The following is a 20,926-nucleotide window of genomic DNA, read 5'->3' on the forward strand; positions in this document are numbered from 1 at the left end:
AAAGTTACAAAAATTGCAGACTACTTTTTTTTCAACCATCATCTACTGAGTAGTATAGTAGGTTGGTGGGTAGTTATTCCCTAGTAGGGAATGAAACTAGAGTTAGACCAAGACGCCTAGTCTTAGTAAGATGGCATATAGTCGAGAAATTGGGACGGGTACCGCGTGGGTACCGCCGTGGCGAGGTGGCCTAGGGGATCATGGCGTTAGCCGCGATAGCTAAAGACACCAGGAGGACTTTGTCACTTTTTCTTTATATGACATCTATTACGGTTTATAATTAATAATTAATTAATCGTTAGCACTGCGTGTGCTATCAAAATCGTTGCAGACTTGCCTCAGTTTAACTCAACAAGCTCAATAGGGTTGGCAACTCTCAAAGGTTTGCATAGATGGCGCCATCATAGCTTGCCCCTTTCTCTATAGGGCTGGCATCCAGGGCATAAAAACTCCTTCTTCTTCTTCTTTTAAAATTATGGCTTCAGCCCAGTGGGACTATTTCGCCAGTATCAAGGTATTAAGAGGTTTAAAAACGACAAAAATTGTACGGTTGTACAAGACAGTGTACGGTGATTTGTTAGCTCTTGTAAATCGATAGCTAGACTTTACAAGAAGCACGTGGACTACCGGCCGTTGACTCCAAGATGGTGGTTAAACGCGCTTCAAAATTAATTCTCCATTCACTGCACACTACCACATTAGTTTACTGTATAATAAGCTATCGATATTACACTTTAAACAATATTAATGAGCAAAAAACAAAGTAATTAATCACGATGCTAACTATCAAGATGGCGCTCGAACCGGAAGTCAATAAAAATTCCTTTAAGAAAACAAAAGTTTGACAATTCTAGGGATTGACAAGGCAAGCTATGCTGGCGCCATCTGCTAAATATTTCGACGGCCAACCCCATTAAATAGCATTGTTTTATGCCATCTGTGGTCTCCGTCATCAGACCAGCTTGATATTAATAAGATGTTGGTAGTTATTAAGTTTTCAAATGTAATTACATATTTTTAAGATGCCTTCGTGGATTTGCATGCTGTTGTACACAGTTGAAAAGGTGAAACAAACCACTGTTTACTTACAAGACCTGTAAACATTAACGTTTTTTTTGCAACTAAAAATTATTGTATTGTATTGTCATCATATTACTCTATTGTAACTGGTCTTCTGGGGACAAATAATTCACATGAAAACATGAAAATGAAAAATTGTTTATTTAGTTTAGGTAAGTGTTGGTGCTTCTTTTTAAGTAACAAAATACCTGTGTTAAGAGGCACCGCTCTTCCTTAATTGGTAATAAATGGTTTAATTTATTCAAAATTATCACATCTAATACCGAGTTGCCCCTGTCGCTCAAACAGTCCCAGTCTGTAGCGTCACTCAAGGCTAATCTGAAGAAGCTTTGGCTTTCCAATCAGCGTGATCTGGTTAAGTACTAACCTTTATTTTTATTTTCTTACACTTGTGATATTTATATATAGTATAATATATATTTAGTATTGTATGTATGTATGCTAGTATGTATTTTAATCTTTAGTGTTATTTCTTTTTTTAAATATTAATTTGTACATCCTGTAAGTTCGTCTATCTGACCTGGCTATAGTTTTCCACTCATCTACTCGAAGGTTAGCTGGAAGAGATCCCTTATAGGGATAAGTTCGCCTTTGTACTTCCATTACTATAATTTATTTTTGTAAACCTGTGTTGTGTACAATAAAGTGATTACTACTACCATAGAGTAACTTATACTAGAGCAGTACTGTCATAGAAAATTTTGTAACCCCAGTAAATTCACTGCCATCTGTCAACACACTTTAAAACTAAAAATAAATATTTATTAAAATACGATAAAATGTATTTAAATATGGATAAATGATTTTTTTATTTGCATTAGAATTAGAATTAGAATTGTTTATTGCACTCATATTAGTATACAGTTCTTAAAACTATTTAATACAGTTCTACATGAACCCTGTAAGGGTATAGCAATATACTTAACACTAACTTATGACATAACATGCATCATAGGCATAAGCCAATTCCTAAAGACTAGTGTATAATTTATAATGGTCACTCTTGTAACTTTTTTTCAAACTTTTATCGGTGCCGGTAACGTTATTAGTCCATATTATCGTTAAAAAAATCATTTAATGTGTAGTATGCTTTTTTTACTAGGTAAGTTTTTAATGCATTTTTAAAGTTACTATAATTATTTATTTCTTTTATTTCGTTTGGGATTTTATTATATATTTTTATAGCCATGCCAAAGGGGCCTTTATGGATCATCTGCAAAGTAGAGTTTGGTGTGGCTAGTCTAGTTTTAGGTCGTAGGTTGGCCGATCGCGAGTATTGGGGAAAGAGGTTTTCATTATTCTTTACGAATAGACACACTTCCAGTATGTACATGGAGATTAAGGTCAGGATTCTTAACTTTATGAAGTGAGGTTTGCAGCTTTCCAGTTGATGAATGTTCACAAGGATCCTAACGCAGTGTTTTTGTAATAAAAAATTAATTATTTTTATATGATTTTGACCCATGTTCTTTCACTGGTATGCGTTAAAATTATAAATAACAAACTCAACAGTCAACGCCCTCTATACGAGTGTAGGCCAAAACTAGTGGCGCCATCTGATCGAGAATCAAATTTTCGTGATTTTCGAGGCACGTTTTTTCCTTAGACTGTATCCATCTATTACGGAGTTATATCTATCTTTGCTACTACTACTAATTATAAATGGGAAAACAAAAATACCGAATAAAAGTAAAAATATTTTTTTTATAATTTATTGGTGAACTTTCTGCGGCTGCAGGTTGAGCGGCAGATGCGGGTGCAGTTTCCTGGAGTGCACGCGCAGCGGGTTGGGCTGCGTGAAGGCGGCGGGGCAGTGCGCGCACGCGTACGGCCGCTCGCCCGTGTGCGTGTACGTATGGAAGCGGAGCATGCGCTTCGTCTGCAACAATACAAAACCAGAATCATCCATATTAATAATCTAATTCGAATTTTCCACTCATTTACTCTAAGGTTAGCTGGAAGAAATCCCTTATAGGGATAAGCTCGCCTTTGTACCTAAATTTATATGAATTTCATGTTAACAATTTTTGTTTTGTACAATAAAGTGATTTACTACTACTACTACTACTAATATTATAAATGCGAAAGTCTGTCTGTCTGTGTGTTCCCTCTTCACGCTTAAACCGCTGAACCGATTTAGATGAAATTTGGCATAGAGATAGGTTGAGTCCCGGGGAAGGACATAGGATACTTTTTATCCCCCTCAAGGGGGTGAAAAGGGGGGTGGAAATTTGTATGGTATGGGGAATCAATAACCGCTGAACCGATTTAGATGAAACTTGGTATGGGGATAGTTTCAGCTGTGAGAAAGGATATAGAATAATTTTATCCCCGAAATCATCCCTTAAAGGTGTAAAAAAATGGGGTGGAAATGTATAGTGTGGACCAATTTGGGGGTGAAAAAAGGATGTATTAAAAAGATTTGTTTAAGAATTAAGTTACCCAAATAACTAATAATTCCACGCAGACGAAGTCGCGGGCAAAAGCTAGTTGATATTATAAAAGGAAGTCTGTCTCTCTGTCTGTTGCCTCTTCACGCTTAAACAGCTGAACCGATTTAGGTGAAATTTGATATAGAGATTGTTTGAGTCCCGAGGATGGACATAGGATAGTTTTTATCACAGAAATCATCCCTTAAGACGGTGAAATTTTGTATCGGGAATTAACAACAACTGCATAACAAACTTTGTCGATAGGAACTGTCCCGCCCGCGCGCCGTGCAGAAATCATCCTTTAAGGGGGTGAAAAGGGGGTTGTCAAAAGGTGACATTTGACAATAGGGTTGACAACGGCCAAAGGTTTTGATAGATGGCGCCAGCCTAGGTTTTACTTGGTTTATAGGGGGGAAACTTGATGCAGTAAATGATAAAGGAACATGTGGGTGCCGAGAAACCGCCGGATGGAGCACAGCTTGTCCTTGGGGAGCTTGATGTTGAGGTGGTGCTCGTCAAGTGTGTTGAGGAGGGTGGGGGGCATGAAGTAGAGGGAACATGACTATGTTTACCGAGAAACCGCGGCCGCAGATGGAGCACAGCTTGTCCTTGGGGAGCTTGATGTTGAGGTGCGAGTTGAGATGGTGCTGGAGTGAGCACTTCGAAGACAAGTACTGAAAAAAAGAAGTGAATATTGGTAATGATGTTACAGTCAGACGAAAATAATGGAAAGTAATTGAGGGCGCCACTGGGCGCGTAAAGGCAATATTTTATTTTAGTCATTTATTCAATATTGCATTGTCATGTACATAATAAGGTGTTACATTTCATATAGCCAGTTCATGACACCCTGTAGGGCACACAATAGTACAGTTTTTCTGTTCTAGTTTTTTTATTTCGACTCTTTAATTTTATTGTCAGACTAGAAGAGATCTCATTGAAATAATAATGTACCGTTTTCCGAAAACAAAATTATAAGGTTGTGGATTAAAGCTATGATATGAGGGCTTAACTGCCTTTATAGTTAAGAGAACCATCAATCTTTATTATTTCATTTATCGTATTGAAACTACCTTTTTTATGATATAGGAGGCAAACGAGCAGAATAATCGCCTGATGGTAAGCGATTACCGTCGCCGATGGACACTCGCAACACCGGAAAGGTTGTAAGTGCGTTGCCGACCTTTAAGATGGGAGTACTCTTCTGGAAGGTTTGAAGGTCGAAGGTCTAAAACTAAAGTTTTAGTTCGATCGGATAACTCGGATCGCTTTGCTGTCATTGTCACTCCTCGGTCCTCGCTCCCATTCTGTTTCGCGTGTAGTGTACTAAAACGTATTAAGAGCAGAATCATTAGGGAATAGTTTGGTCTAGTACAGCTGAGGGAATCGTATCTTTTTGATTTTAGTACACTAACTACACAAGCCTACTTTATGCGTATTTTTTTATATATATTTATTTTATAACAACATCATGGGAGAGACTAAAGCACACAGACTCCGTTGGTTGGGCCTTCTTGAGAGAATGGATGAGGATCGGAACGTGAAAAGAGCATACCCGGGCCGCCCAGCAAGAAGATGTCCTATTAAACGCCCCAGGTATCGCTGGTGCGACATGGTGGAGGCGGATCTGCGCGAACTTCGAGTCACCAATTGGCGAGAGGTCGCACAGGATCGAGAAAAGTGGCGCTGTCTTGTGTCGGAGGCCAAGACTCATTTTGGGTCGCTGAGCCAACGGAGTAAGTAAGTAAGTCAGTATATTTATTTTCACTTACTTTGCCGCAGTGTGGGCACTGATAGCTGGTCTTGTCGCTGTGGAACAGGGCGTAGTGTTTCTTCATAGTGTCCTTGTTGTTCAGTGTCTTGTTGCACGCCGGACACGGCCATCTAGACACAGATAAGGCTACTATCAATTGTTTTATGGTTGAATATCATCTGGAGGATCTCTATTATATTAGGAGGTTTTTATAATGCCGACTTTTATATAACCCTGAATATCGCACATAAACTCCAAGTCACCCTAAGCACGCCATCCTAATCAATATGGTTAGAAATAAACTGCAAAAAGATGGTTTGTAATTTATGCCATCATCCACATTGTAAATTAGATTTTTTTTTAAAGTTTTTATTGTTTGTGTTTGTTAAGCTCCGAAAAAATCCGATAAATCGCCTTCCAAATAGAAAGCGGCGAATAAAGATAGACCTTAAATTACATTTTGTTAAAATTGAGACATCAGAAAAATTTCATGATTTTGATCGTTTGATTTCTTGTCTCATTTGAGTAAGTGGTGTGTTGTTATATATTTAGAAGATATTAATCCAGAAATACAACGACGTAATAGGGAATATTATTCGAAACTCTGCGTAGGTGGCGCCTCTACCATAATCTGAGGGTCTATCGCGAAACAAGAAAATCGAAATTTCGTTATATGATATCTCTGTCACTCTTGCATATTCGAGCGACAAAGAAGCAGATAGAGAAATTTCGGATTCGCGTTTCCCGGTAGGTCCTCTGTAAACAAACCGCCTTGGTGCACCAATGTCATATTTTATTATCTCTGAAAACTTGTCAAAAACCTGTTAAAGGTACAGTATGTATAAGTTACTCTATGGTTTACTAATAAGGCTAGTGCTGCACTCTGGTGGCAGAACATGGCGGTAATATCCCCTATTTATAAATCTGGATGGTACCTTTTCTTGGGCGTGTTGCGGTGCTGGTTCATTACGTGCATCTTGTACGCCATGATGGAAGGGAACTGCATGTCGCACTCCACGCAGTACCTGCAACGTTTACGGTTAAATCTTAAGTGCTTTCCAGAACCTTTCTTGCTTGGGGCAGATACTTGATACTTGGCTTGAAACATGAGGGGCTTTTTTACGGAAAAAAACTGTGGTTACGCGCTAGTTTATATTTTTATTCGTTTATAAAATCGAGCCCACAGAAATAAATATACCATAGAAGACGCAAATGCATCTACTTCGCGTGTCCGAACCCCGACCAAGCGTCGAGGTTGACCGTCGCTCTTTACAGGTTGGTGCAGCCGTACGATCGTGAAAACTTAAAAAATGCCTCGTTGCATGATAATTAACTGCAACAGCCCAAAAATTACGAGCACCCAAAGGCAAGAACATATTTCCTATCACAGATAGGTAATTTTAAAATTATATTATGCGTACATTTTGTATGAAAAAGTCGGCAGCTTGGTTTCAATACAAATCGTGGTATTTGCGTCATCTAGCGTATATATTAAATCTGTGACGGTTCTATAACGATTAGTAAAGTAGGTAGCCTACAGAGCAAAGGAATCCATCCACGGTTTCCAAGTGTGCCAGGTGACTTTTTTTACCAAAATTTAAATGATTTTCATAAGATATTGGCGCAGTCGGTTGGATGTGATCAATGAATGTGACTTCATGACATGAACGTAATATACCTGGACTCCTGACTTCAAACTCAAATCGAATTTTTAACTGATAATATAACTTCCAAATTCACAACTGTAAAATGACTGGGACTTAGGAGGCTAATGTACTGGCGCAGTCGGTAGGATGGTATCTATACCTGGTTTCCGGCGGCTCCAGCGCCAGCACTGGATGCGCCAACTTCTGGTGCTGTCGGTAGTACTTCCACTTGGAGTACACGCGCGGACACTGCGGACATTTTATTGGGAGATGACTGGCTCTGGAATCATGAGAAAATGTATTGGAAACTTATATGTACCAATCATTTCAAGATAAAAGGAGCTGAAAAAATTCAAACCAATAATTGTGTATCGCTCTATCGCTCGTGCATAATTGAGTGATTGAGAGGCAAATAAATGGAATTGTTTTGCAGTTATAGCTCTGTGCTTTGACTGAGATTGGACTTGAATCGAGTGGCGGAAAAAATAATCTGCTTTGTATTCATATCTTGCAGGATGAGGTGCTAAATTATCTAAAATTAGGTAAGCCAATGGGAATCTGGATGCTCAACCACTGCGAACCACCGTCTTTAGCATTCATGGCTCATTACCGACCACCGGTCTGGCCTAGTGGGTAGTGACCCTGCCTGTGAAGCTGATGGTCCCAGGTTCGAATCCCGGTAAGGGCATTTATTTGTGTGATGAGCACAGATATTTGTTCCTGAGTCATGGGTGTTTTCTATGTATTTAAGTAATTATATATATTGTCGCGCCAAGCGCCTAGCGCCAAGCGCGATGTAAGTTGGTAAGTGGTATCAACCAGGTTCTACTTTGTCATGTGGCAACACTGACAGATAGAATGACAGTTCTCATGGCGGGGAAAAGCACGATGGCGCCATTAGAGAAAAGATGGAGGTACGTGCATGAGGTGTTGGACGGCGCGGGGTGTACTGAGTCGGTACACGGTGCGCCTTCACGCTCTAACGAGAGCCTGCCCAGGTGAGTGTTTATACACTTATTTATGCGTATATAATCGACATCCTAGCTACATGGGAGTGGAACAGGGGGTTAACCAACGGTCCTTGGTTAACGTAGTTTCACTAAGGTGCAGTCCAATCTCGACATTGGACTGGGAAGCCCGGGGCTTCCCTGAGTGTGTATCGGAAGCACACAGGCAGGCATGTAGTACGGTCGGTTATGAGTTGGAGTATAAGGGCCGGATCTAGGGGGCAGGCATATGGAGGATCCCGTGGGGGCACCGCCCCCACGTCCAGGTGGTGTGCAGGACACCAGGGTACTAGATGGTAGTACCTAGTCTGGAGGCGAACCGAATCGTACGGGAGAGTCACTCTGGATAGGCCAGTAGACTGCACTCTCATATTGATACAGATGTGCGATGCCAACTCGGAAGTAAATGTACTTGTACATGTAACAGTGTGGTCGTGGGTCGACCCCTTCTCCTACTCTCATGTAGCATGGTGTTATGTGTATTCATGATGATATGTTTTGTTGCCCAGAGCAATCTATACCCAATTGGATTCAGGCACTTGTATTATGCATAGCTGGGTATAGAAGGCGCGACAAAAAATGGTGGAGATGATCTGGGATTTCTGATGGTGGGAAGCCAGATTAGGTTTGGCTATTCCATCTGAAGATCCCTTTTGAAGGGCCTTGTAGCTGAGATTGTCAAATTAAGTTTTGAATTGTTTGAGCTCAAGGTACCTGTTCGGCGTATTTTGTTTTGAAAATACGTAATTAATTATTATTTCTTTCACAGCATGCAACGAAGTCTAATAAAGAAATATAAAATGAATGTTGTTTTAATTCCATAGTACTAATTTAACCTTTGTTTGACTTTAGAGGTAAAAGGGTGCACCCTAGGCTAGATTAAGTGTTGTGAAATGTTGCGTAATTGTTATAATTATACATTTGTTCTTGTGTAATAATTTGTTTTAAGAATTTAGCCATAAGGTATTTTTTATGTTATGTTGGCCATCATACCTTTTATATGATTGTAAAAGAATGGTTGTTTTTCTTTTTCTTATCTATACCCGTAAGGGTACGTTCGGATTTCATTTCATCATTTTATTTTCAGTGATAAATGAAAGTGCGTGGTAAAGAATGTCAGATGAAGGGCATTTAATAATTACTTTTATGAATTCGATTACTCATGATAATTTGTATTTCTTATTCGCGTTTAAATAAATTTACTATTTGGTAAATTTACCGATAAGCCAAAAAATGTTTCGGACGTGAATGAGAATTGGAACGCACCACTGTGCGCTAGCAACTCTGGCAAGACCCAACAAGTCAAGAAAAAAATCAACGAGGAAAAAACATAAGTTTCGCGGTATTCAAAGTTACTTGAGCGAGTGGCGTCCTGAGGTTTCTTGTTTAAGTTCATGGTTGTAAGTGTTCGTGGATAAATCAGTGTTGTGAGAAGTGCGATCTCAGTTCTGGTAAAGGAAATCATTTCCAAAGCGAGTTGCAGCAGAATTGCAGGTACGAACAAGTTGTAATGTACTGGGTTGAGCCGCCATGACGTTGTCGGCTTCCCGGCGACTAACTTTATCTTCGAATTATCAGCAAATATCTTAATATTCTTATGTAAAAGGTGGTAATTGTGGTATTCTGTGTACATTACAGCTGCACAAAGAAGTAGGGAATATACCTGGCCAGTTTGAGACTAGTTTTGTGATACGTATGCGCATATTCATTCCACCGCCCGGACCGAAAAAAGAAAAGAAAACTTGTACGGCAGGACGGTTTTCAGGGTGAGTTTAAACAAGAAGTAATGGATACGTAATGATTTATGTATTTTGTTGGGAACATTCGACATGAAATCACCGTATTAACAACATTACGCTGAAGAAAGTAAATGGATGCACGCTAGTGCCTCCGCCGAGAAGAATACTACCTACATTTTTGAATTAGTTATTTTATAAAAATATAACGTTGACTAGTCATGGATGTAATCATGATGGTTGTTTATACCTTAAAATGTAGTGAAGGCTAACTGTGTTAATTATTTTCAGCCGTCACCATGGCAAGCTTGTACAGTCGGGTTAAGCTACGCCATGAAAAATTACAAAAGGTGACTGCGGACTCTCAAGCCCTCTGGGAGCAGTTGCAAGCGGAGGGAGCTGTCAGTGAAGAGGAGTTCACAGCAATCCACTTAAAATTGAAGCAATGCCTGGGGACTTTTGAAAAGGAGTTATTTCAATATTTAAGTGTCGAACCGGAGGCAGATGTGGTTGAGATGACCCAAGATCAACTTAAGGCTGAAGATCTATTGACAGAATTGGAAATTGCATGGCAGATTAGCAAAAGGCGGAGTGAAACTGTCAAAAAATCCAAACTACCTGAACTAAGTCTCCCATCCTTTTCGGGGGACAAGTTGAAGTGGTGCGAGTTTTGGGACCGGTTTGCTGCTAATGTAGACCATAGACAGTTACAGGAGTCTGAGAAACTAATGTACCTCCTGAGCTGCCTGAAGGGCGCAGCGCTTGAAACAGTTTCAGGAATAGCGGCTACCAATGCAAACTACTCCATTGCAGTGGAAACTTTGAAGCGGCGTTATGGGTCAACTGACACTCTGATTGACGCACATTATACCGCCCTCAACAACCTCCAAAAGGCAGACTATACTAGTGCCAGCTGCCGTAGTGTCCTGGACAGTGTTGAACGGAATATCAGGGTGTTGGAGAAGCTCGGGGAACCGGTTGGAGGCAATCATTTGAGAGCATTAGTCTTGTCAAAATTCCCAGAAAAGGTTATCCATGAGCACCACCTCTTAGGTGAAGCTACTGACTTGATGGCCATTAGAAATAATTTAGATAAAATTATCACAGCAATGGAAAAGTCAGCGGATACAGTTGTACCGAGTCCAAAGTACATTGCCGTGCCTGGCAGTAGCACAACTGAGACGTTGCAAGTACGTACAGAAGTAAGGTCTCAGAGTAGCCGGAAGCGGAAACACGCGGGAAATGCTGGAGCACCACCTACAAAGCAAGCAAAGAGAGCATGCTTGTTCTGCAACCTGAAAGGACATGCTAGCAGTGACTGTCGCAAATATAATACAGTTGAGGCTCGGCAGAAGCAAGTAACGGGAAGGTGTCTACACTGCCTCCGACGCAATCATACGGCATCGTCCTGCAAGCGCAAGATTGCTTGCTTCCGCTGTAAAGGAGACCACCTGCTCATCTTCTGTCCCAATCCGGCCTCAGATGACCGCAATGGCAACACCCCAAAATCCTCTAACTAAGAAAAGTAACAAAGGCAGAATCTTCATAGACTGCGGTAGTCAGCGGAGTTACATTACTCTGGCAGCTGCAAAAACGTTAGGCCTGACTACCCTCCAGGAAGACCTTCTACTCATTTTCACTTTTGGAGCTTCTGAACCTCTGCAGACGTTAACCCCCGGAACAACAGTCAACATCCAGACGAAACGTGATGTCACTAAGCAGTTTACTGTAAACGTCGTACCAAGAATTACAGACAGTGTTCCGGTGACGTCCTTCAAGCATCCCGGAGTCGACATTGTTGCTGATGATGATACAGTTGGAGAGGTTGTTGATGTACTCATCGGGAATGACTACTTTGGCTCTATCCTCACAGGAAGAAAGATCCAGGTGTCAGAAGACTTTTGTTTATTGGATACGGACTTTGGATGGGTGCCCTCAGGAAAGCTTACTACTGAAGAAAGAAGCGAAGTCCTCTCAGTGGTCACATACTGTCAATGTCACACTCCTAACTGCCCATATTTCAGTGAGCCAGATCTGCCTTTAAGAAACATAGACGTAAGGTTCTTATGGTGGTATTAGAGAACCTAGGGATTACGGACTCTCCAAAAGCTACAAGACAGGAAGAAGCAGTTCGTCACTTCAATGAGACCGTGCAATATGAGGAAGGCCGGTACTTAGTCAAATGGCCCTGGATTGAGTACCCACCAGATTTGCCATCAAATTTTGTATTGGCCTTAGGTCGATTGAAGAGTAACCTGAAAAGACTGGACCTGCATTTAATCAAGGAGTATGACGTGATCCTGAAGGAACAGCTGGACCTAGGAATTATAGAAGTCGTTACTAGAGGGTCAGACTTGAACGCAGACCACCCAATTCACTACCTCGCCCACCATATGGTGAAACAAGATGGCGGCGGCAAGGGGAGGATAGTATACGATGCTAGTGCCAAAACTACTGGACAGAAAAGCCTCAATGAGTGCCTTTACAGCGGACCTTCTATGTTAGAAGACCTAACGGCGTTACTTTTGAAGTTCCGAACTAAGAGGTATGGCATACTGGCTGATGTAGAAAAGGCGTTTCTACAAGTAGCACTTCAAGAGGATGATCGCGATGTCACAAGGTTCCTCTGGTTAAAGGACACAACCAAGGAAGCAACGGAGGATAACTTACTGTATCTGAGGTTCTGCAGGGTACCTTTTGGAGTTGTCGCGAGTCCATTCTTACTGACAGCAACGATCCGACACTACATAAGCCAGTCAAACAAGTCGCTGACAAATGCTATGTGGATAACTTAGTGACTGGAGCTGATAGCCTGCAGGAGGCTAAACAGATCTATGAGCAAACCAGAACAGTGTTTGAACAGCTGTCTATGAATATGAGAGACTGGATCTCAAACAACCAGAGCCTTATGGACAAGATACCAGAACATCATAGGTCAGTCAAACATGGACAGGTCAAAGTGCTCGGACTTATGTGGAATATCGAAGAAGATACGCTGAAACTGAATTTGACTGAGGACCACTTCAGTACAGATCCTCCGATAGACACAAAGAGGAAAGTTCTTCGGGCTCTAGCACGTGTGTATGACCCATGTGGTTTTGTATGCCCACTCATGTTGTCAATGAAGCTGATCTTCCAGAATATCTGTGAAAAGAAATGCAAATGGGATACAGAACTACCTACGGAGATGACACAGTCTGTGAAGAATGTCATGGAAAGTCTGAAATCCATAGTGAACACAGAGTTGCCGAGGTACATCGGAACAGATGTCTCAATGAGTGAGCTTAAGTACCACTTGCACTGCTTCACAGATGCCTCCAAAGACGCATATGCTGCCATTGTCTACCTTAAAGTGATTGAAGATGGACAAGGAAAATCAGTCTCCCTTTTGATGGCAAAATCACACGTGTCACAGACCAAAGACAAGGATGAATTGAAAATTCATAAATTAGAACTTCTAGGATTTCTGATTGGAAGCAGACTCCTGAAATACGTAAGGAACCATCTTGATCTTGACATCGAGAAAGAATATTTGTGGTCAGATAGTTTGGTTGTGCTTAGTTGGATGAGGTCAAACAAACTGCTCCCACCCTTTGTTGCCAACAGGGTAAACGAAATAAAGCGTGACCATCCCAACACAGAGATGTTCTATGTCCACACAAAGGCAAATCCTGCTGATGTTGCCACACGTCCAGAACTGTTTGAAGAGAAAAGGCAACTTTGGTTTAACGGACCAGAGTTTCTTGCCAAGGAAGAATCATGCTGGCCCCAAAATAGACTCTATGAGGCACATCAGAACCTTCTTTCTGTTGGGGAGGTCCTGGGTGACGACCCAGGTGAGCCAACACAGGAAGTACCCATTGGTGATGACGCTGACCAGAGTGAGGCCCTAGAGCAAGGAAGTCCCAGTGATCCCGTTGAACCAATGGAAACCCAGGATTTAAGTATACCTACAGAGAGTGGTGAATATCCTACTGATGGAAGCATGGAACTTGACAATCCTGACTATCACAAAGAAGGAGACATCCAGCAGCAGACGATTGTTTCCAAAATAGTGTCCGAGATAAGGGATCTGCAAAGAAAGCACTTCCAAGAAGAACTAGATGGTAAAAGAACACATTTAGCACGAAATCTAGATCTCTTTGTCGATGTGGACGGCCTTCTTAGGTGCCGCGGGCGTATGGCGAACACCACCTGGAGCTATGACATGAAGTATCCGATACTACTGCCAAAAAATTCTGAGTTCACTGACAGAATCATAAAGGAGACGCATGAGAGTAACTACCACGTCGGTGCTCCACATACATTGAGTATCATCAGGGAGCGGTATTGGATACCCCAAGGGAAAGCCCAGGTGATGAAGGTGTTAAAGCGATGTACCCAGTGTGTCAAACACGGCGGCGGTCCGTATCGTTTACCAGGCACACCGGCGCTGCCTCCAGAACGAGTAAATTACAACAGACCCTTCACTTACACTGGTATTGACTATCTAGGACCACTATTTGTGAGTACCCAGACTGGCAAAGAGAAGCGATGGGTAGCCTTATTCACGTGTTTGACAGTAAGAGCGATACACCTTGAGATCGTGAAGGACCTTTCGGCTGAAGAATGTCTCCTGGCCTTGCGACGATTTATAGCTGCTAGAAACAAGCCACAACGGATGTATTCAGATAATGCGACTTGTTTTAAGTTAGTCGCTGAAATGGTACAACAGCCATACTGCGTTAAGAATGACATCCAGTGGAAATTTATATGTCAACTAGCACCGTGGCATGGAGGGTTTTACGAGCGGCTTGCGGCCTTGGTGAAGCATTGCCTTAAAAGAACCCTAGAAAACCACCTTCTCTATGATACCAGGTTACTGACGGTGATGAAGGAAGTGGAAACGGTACTGAATTCAAGACCGCTGACAAGTGTCGGTACAGAAGTGGAACATGTTCTCTGCCCGGCTGATTTCTTAAGCCTAGGACAATGTTTGACTATGAGACCATCTGCCGCAGATATTCCTACTTGTAACACTGCTACAAAGAGCGACCTGATTGAGAGCTGGAAGAGAGGATGCAATATCCTAGAGGAATTTAAGAGAATGTTCGTCAAGCAGTACCTTGCTAGTCTGAGAGAGAGGTACAACAACTCGCCCAAGCAACCTAGAGTTAAATCTCATCGATCACCACAAGTAGGCGACCTTGTACAGGTTAAACCAGATCTCAAGAACAGAAACCTCTGGAAAGTGGGGAAGATCCACGAGCTGATCAGAGGAAGTGATGGTGAATGTAGAGTAGCGAGTGTCAAGGTTGACGATTCTACTTTAACACGTTCCATTGGCCATCTACCCGCTGGAGGTAGATGACGAGACGCCTGAGGTAGAACCTGTAGAGGGAGGCTTGCCTGAGATTGAAGAGGACAGCGGGGAGTTGGAAGTTCCAACCAGCGTGGATGCTCACGTACCTGTGCTCGATGAACAACCGGAGATCGACGCGGATCATCTGGCTGGATGTGATATGACCAGTCACAATGAAGTCCCACCACCAGAGGAGCAGCCAGAGGAAAGAGGCAATGGGAGAAGCAAGCGGATCGCAGCCATTCGTGCCAGGGATAAAATCCTGGAGTGGACGCGACACCTGCTCGCCTTGCTGCAGTAACCTTCATTGTTGTCGGGAGTGTCGCGCCAAGCGCCTAGCGCCAAGCGCGATGTAAGTTGGTAAGTGGTATCAACCAGGTTCTACTTTGTCATGTGGCAACACTGACAGATAGAATGACAGTTCTCATGGCGGGGAAAAGCACGATGGCGCCATTAGAGAAAAGATGGAGGTACGTGCATGAGGTGTTGGACGGCGCGGGGTGTACTGAGTCGGTACACGGTGCGCCTTCACGCTCTAACGAGAGCCTGCCCAGGTGAGTGTTTATACACTTATTTATGCGTATATAATCGACATCCTAGCTACATGGGAGTGGAACAGGGGGTTAACCAACGGTCCTTGGTTAACGTAGTTTCACTAAGGTGCAGTCCAATCTCGACATTGGACTGGGAAGCCCGGGGCTTCCCTGAGTGTGTATCGGAAGCACACAGGCAGGCATGTAGTACGGTCGGTTATGAGTTGGAGTATAAGGGCCGGATCTAGGGGGCAGGCATATGGAGGATCCCGTGGGGGCACCGCCCCCACGTCCAGGTGGTGTGCAGGACACCAGGGTACTAGATGGTAGTACCTAGTCTGGAGGCGAACCGAATCGTACGGGAGAGTCACTCTGGATAGGCCAGTAGACTGCACTCTCATATTGATACAGATGTGCGATGCCAACTCGGAAGTAAATGTACTTGTACATGTAACAGTGTGGTCGTGGGTCGACCCCTTCTCCTACTCTCATGTAGCATGGTGTTATGTGTATTCATGATGATATGTTTTGTTGCCCAGAGCAATCTATACCCAATTGGATTCAGGCACTTGTATTATGCATAGCTGGGTATAGAAGGCGCGACATATATAGGTATATATATTGTTGTCTGAGTACCCATAACACAAGCCTCCTTGGGCTTACCGTGGGACTTAGTCAATCTGTGTAAGAATGTCCTATAATATTTATTTATTTATTACTTATATTTTCACAAAGATATTTACTAACCTCATGTGGCGCTCCATGTCGTGCGCGTTGCGCCTGGTTTGCTGACAGATGTCGCATACGAGCGTCGCATGCACCGTCTGCCAGTGGTACGAATGATCTTCTTTGTTCCTGGAAAAAAATTCGTTATTATAATCATAATCGTTTATTGCAACCATGGTATTACAAGGTGTTGGTTCTTTCATTAGACAGTACAGACATGGACCCTACTAGGGCGTGGCAACATTTATAATAACCTTAATTAATCTAAAACTAAGTTGTATACAAACATAAGATAAAGATAGAATATAAAAATGTAACACATCGAACAAATCACATAAAAAAGTCGATCAGGTTTGTTTTGAGGATCAATCAATCCCCAGTCAGTTTAACCTTTTGGACGATAATGACCGATATATACGCGCCGTAGGTTCAACGCTAAAGACCGATTAATCGATCATAGGCCACAGAGCAACATAGACCTACGTGCATATGCATAAAGTTCAATTTCAGTTGTGACACTTCGGTGACGTGGCGCCTGGATGACAGCTTTTGTGTTTGACACGGCGTCGAAAAGGTTAACGCTGTTTTCACCGTGACCAGTGACGTGAAGTGTGAAGCTCGATACTCGTTTTTGGCAGAATTGCGCTTAACTGCGCGGTAGCCACAAAGAATAGAGTGAAGTGACCAGACCAGTGATGTTAAATACTAATGCATATTACTACTAGTACTCATCATAGGCCTTTCAGTCTATTGCAGACTATACAGACAGTGTCAGGTACGGTGACAACGTTTCACATGGCTGTGTAAGCCAATACGGGAGCGGCAACCACGACCGCAAGCCAGGCAGGTGTAGTGTGCCCGTGGCGAACAGTTGTCGCGCTGATGACGCTTGGCACGCTTACTGGCGAGTGTCTTAAACCAAGCGTCATCGTGGATTTTACTACTACAATCTTACTTTTACTACAATCGATATTAAGTAGTTTATGGAAGACTCACCAGAAGAAAGCCTCCGACCAGCTGCAGCCCACACACTGGTACTTATGTCTGTGGTACTCATGCAGGTGCGACTGTGTGTGCTCCTTCCGTAGCATTCTGTGGCAGTAGTAGCAGCGGTAGAGGAAGAAACGATTGTGTGTCTCGTCTGGCTCCTTTTTAATTTCATCTTTGTGTTTTGCCTAAAATTTTAGGTTAGGTTATATTACTGTGCAAGTAAAAAATGTATATACTAATGGGTATTGGGTAAATTTAATTATCCCTTCAGCTGGGCCCAATTTTGAATTTTATATATTATGTCATAGTGTATATAATAGATATCAAACTTGATCAAGCCTGTCGGGCTTTCCCACAGCTGAGGGGATATTAATAAAAAGCTTATATAATCGGTAGTAGGTTGTATTTAGGAGAAAAATGTATTCAAAATTTTAACATTTATTCATAAAACTTGCCTCCTTCTGACAAACAGAAATTTCAAATTTACGGATAGGGACGAATGATTATCAACGGTTTGTTAGATTTTACAAATGTTAATGCATAACGCCATAGGACTTTGTCCAGGCCATCCAGGATAATTCCCATGAAAATAGCCATCAGGATAATATTCAATTTATTCTTGCTTGAGTTGCATTGCTGACTCTGACTTTGCAAGTACATTGTAAATTGTAATTCAATGTATTATTTACTAAATTTTCTTACCTTTCTATGTCTATGACTGACATGACCATTCAAAGTCTTTTTCTGTTTAAAACTGAGTCCACAAAACTCACATTGGTACGGCTTCGCCTTGTTCACAAGCTCAACTTGCTTTTCCAAAACATTTTTCATTTCTTCTTCACCCATTTCAACTTCTGTAAAATACTTTGAAACATCTTCACGATAATCTACAATTGTTTTCTTGAATGTGAGAATTCTCTTCTTATATTCTTTCTTTTCTTTACCATCTTTATAGCTATAGTCTGAATCATAGTTGTCATCTGTTACATGCTGTTCATCGTCAAAAGCATTGTGCATCCAATGATTCTCTTCAACATCACTAACTCTTTCTACTTTTACTTCTACTTTGTCTGCTTGATTTTCATTTACATTACAAACTTCAATTTCTACTTGCTTAATTTTATCTTTCTTTTTGCTTTTCTTTTTACTTTTATCTACTTTCAAATCGGTTACTAAAGGTTCTTCGGTTTTTACTTTTCTTTTCTTCTTTTCTATAGTTTTATTTTTTATTTTTCTTTTTTTAGGAGGAACATTTATTCTCTTATCACTAAGATTGATAGATTTTTCTATTTTGATGTTATCATTGTCTGTTTCCGTTTCATTTCTAGGTGTTTCATGTTTGATGGACTCTAGTGAGGGGGTTTTAAAATAAGGGTTCCCTCCTAGACGTTGACTGTATTCAAAACAAGCATCATATTTATCTTTAATTCTAATGCTGAGACAGGATAATGTGTTTTTTGTTGGCTGAAAATTAAAGAGAACAGATGAAACAATAACTCAAGCTATATTTATTTATTTAAACTTTATTGCACAAGCAAAGAAAAATGTACAAATGGCGGACTTAATGCCAAAAGGCATTCTCTACCAGTCAACCATTAGGTCAAAGAGAGACATAAATGTTGGTGCAGGATAGATTCATAAATTATAACGAGAAATAGAACCAAAAAAAGTCAAATATTATGTATATATATATATATAAACATAATAAAGCAAACGAACAAAATTATGATTAAATACTAATACTTATATGATATACAAAAGATAAACTAATACATATTAGTACATACAAGATGGAGAACATTATTTAAATAAAGAACATTATTTAAAAGCTATAATTTTTTTTTGTTGAACAAGCTTCTCTTAACCTTTCGTATGCTTAGGAGCAGATCTGCTCCATATATATTTAACTTAAACATGAAGTTGTCACGATTGCTATTCATATGGCAATTGTTTGATATGCGCATGATGCATATCTCTCTCTCTCTCTTTAGCCTTTTTCTACTCTTTGGGTGTAGGCCTCCTTCATTTTGCGCCATTCGTCGCGGTTCTGTGCGACTTGGAGCCACTGTTTCCCCTGATGCATATATGAAAGGTTAAGTAATAACTTACAAGTGTTAATGATTCTTCGAGAACCGTATGGGCCCTCCGCACCTGGCCTCGGAACAACTGGAATCTCCTCAAAGTCGCATTACATTCCCAACATATAAGTATATATGGCTTACTCAATGCCTGTAAAGAAAGTACACTAGGAATAAAAGCCCGTTTTTTCTTTTTTTTTTCAATTAAAGGTGTGCAATTTATTATAGAGCTCTGAGTTTGGTGTGATTGTTGTTGTTTTTTCAATTGGTTTCACCTTTGCAAATAAATGCCAGGTGAAAATACACAATTTAAAAACCAGACATGCGAGTTGGACTCGCCCACCGAGGTTCCGTACAAATTTAATGTTATTCTTTGTTGTTATAGCGGCAACAGAAATACATCATCTGTGAAAATCTCAACTGTCTAGCTATCACGGTTCATGAGATACAGCCTGGTGATAGACAGACGGACAGTGGAGTATTAGTAATAGGGTCCCGTTTTTGCCCTTTGGGTACGGAACCCTAAAAGTGAACATAAACTACCAATATGGGAATAGAAGCACAGTCTTCTTTCTGAAATCTATAATTAACCTTGTTGTACAGTAAATTGTGATGAATCTCGTTTAAGAAAGCTATGGAACAAAAGAAATGCTTTTTTATTTTGCTAGACTTATACTTAAGTTTAGTTTTGTTTAAGAAAGGTTCCAATTGGATTGGAACAGATTGTAAATTGTAATGAACATTGGGCCATATAAGGATATAGGTACCTCCTTACTTTTTAGGCCTCTCAATTTTTTTTTTTTTTTTTTACTAGCCTAATTTAGTGTCCCACTGCTGGGCAAAGGCCTCCCCTCGTTTCCTCCACTCTCTAAAATCTCTCTATAAAAAGGCCTCTCAATAAAATGTCAAAACAAATTAAGTTTTTCTCGTATGGATCATTGCTTCTAGCTCTAAATCACCAGTCTATACAAACAGTACTAGTTTTTTTACAGGTATTTCAAGAGCGCGCTTTGTATATATCTTACCTCGGTCCTCTGTTTTTCGACCAATAAACTAAGAAACATGTCATAGTTCGCTAAAGGAGAGAGCTGGCGGTCCGTGCTGAGGCAGCCGCGGCATATTAAATCGTCAGACTCAGTTTTTATACTGTTCATTTTCTTTCACCACTTTACCAATAAGAATTGAATGATAACATAACATCGCAGTATAGCTTAAGTAAATAATCGATGGTAGTGAAACTATCAGTAATTTAATATTTGTCTTCAATTTTGATAATTAATATAACTTGGATTTTACACAAAACTATATAATAAAAAAATAAGTAATAAGGCAATCCTATACTATGCGAACGCAACGCAAACGCTGTGCTTTCGCTGTCAACTGTCAAAACCCATTCAATTCCTGACTGCCATTCAATTTCTGAACGAGACCAAACGGGATGATCAAATCGACTGATTTCGCTAATCAGCGAAATCGACTCCACACTCGCGTTCGCGGCTTCGCGCCACGTAGTCTGTAGCGGGCTCAATAATAAACATAACAGACTATCGCACCACACCGCGACCTTGGTGCGCCGCACTCATAAGGGTATATTGTCGTAAAGA

The 20,926-nt window shown here is 41.0% G+C and overlaps 1 protein-coding gene across 1 annotated transcript; it reads right to left on the reverse strand.

Moving 5' to 3' along the window:
- Positions 1-2,784: 2,784 nt before the first annotated feature.
- On the reverse strand, positions 2,785-20,611 carry LOC134753105 (zinc finger protein 782-like). Its single transcript, XM_063688872.1, has 10 exons — positions 20,348-20,611; positions 19,354-19,473; positions 17,947-18,708; positions 17,251-17,429; positions 16,276-16,383; positions 7,072-7,191; positions 6,201-6,290; positions 5,285-5,396; positions 4,085-4,186; positions 2,785-2,959 (listed from the first exon to the last, which is right to left on the reverse strand). Exons 1-10 carry the CDS (start codon positions 20,474-20,476, stop codon positions 2,792-2,794), a joined length of 1,890 nt encoding a protein of 629 aa, XP_063544942.1. The 5' UTR covers positions 20,477-20,611; the 3' UTR covers positions 2,785-2,791.
- Positions 20,612-20,926: the final 315 nt, after the last annotated feature.

This window comes from Cydia strobilella, chromosome 26, assembly GCF_947568885.1.
Source record: "Cydia strobilella chromosome 26, ilCydStro3.1, whole genome shotgun sequence".
Classification (NCBI taxonomy): domain Eukaryota; kingdom Metazoa; phylum Arthropoda; class Insecta; order Lepidoptera; family Tortricidae; genus Cydia; species Cydia strobilella.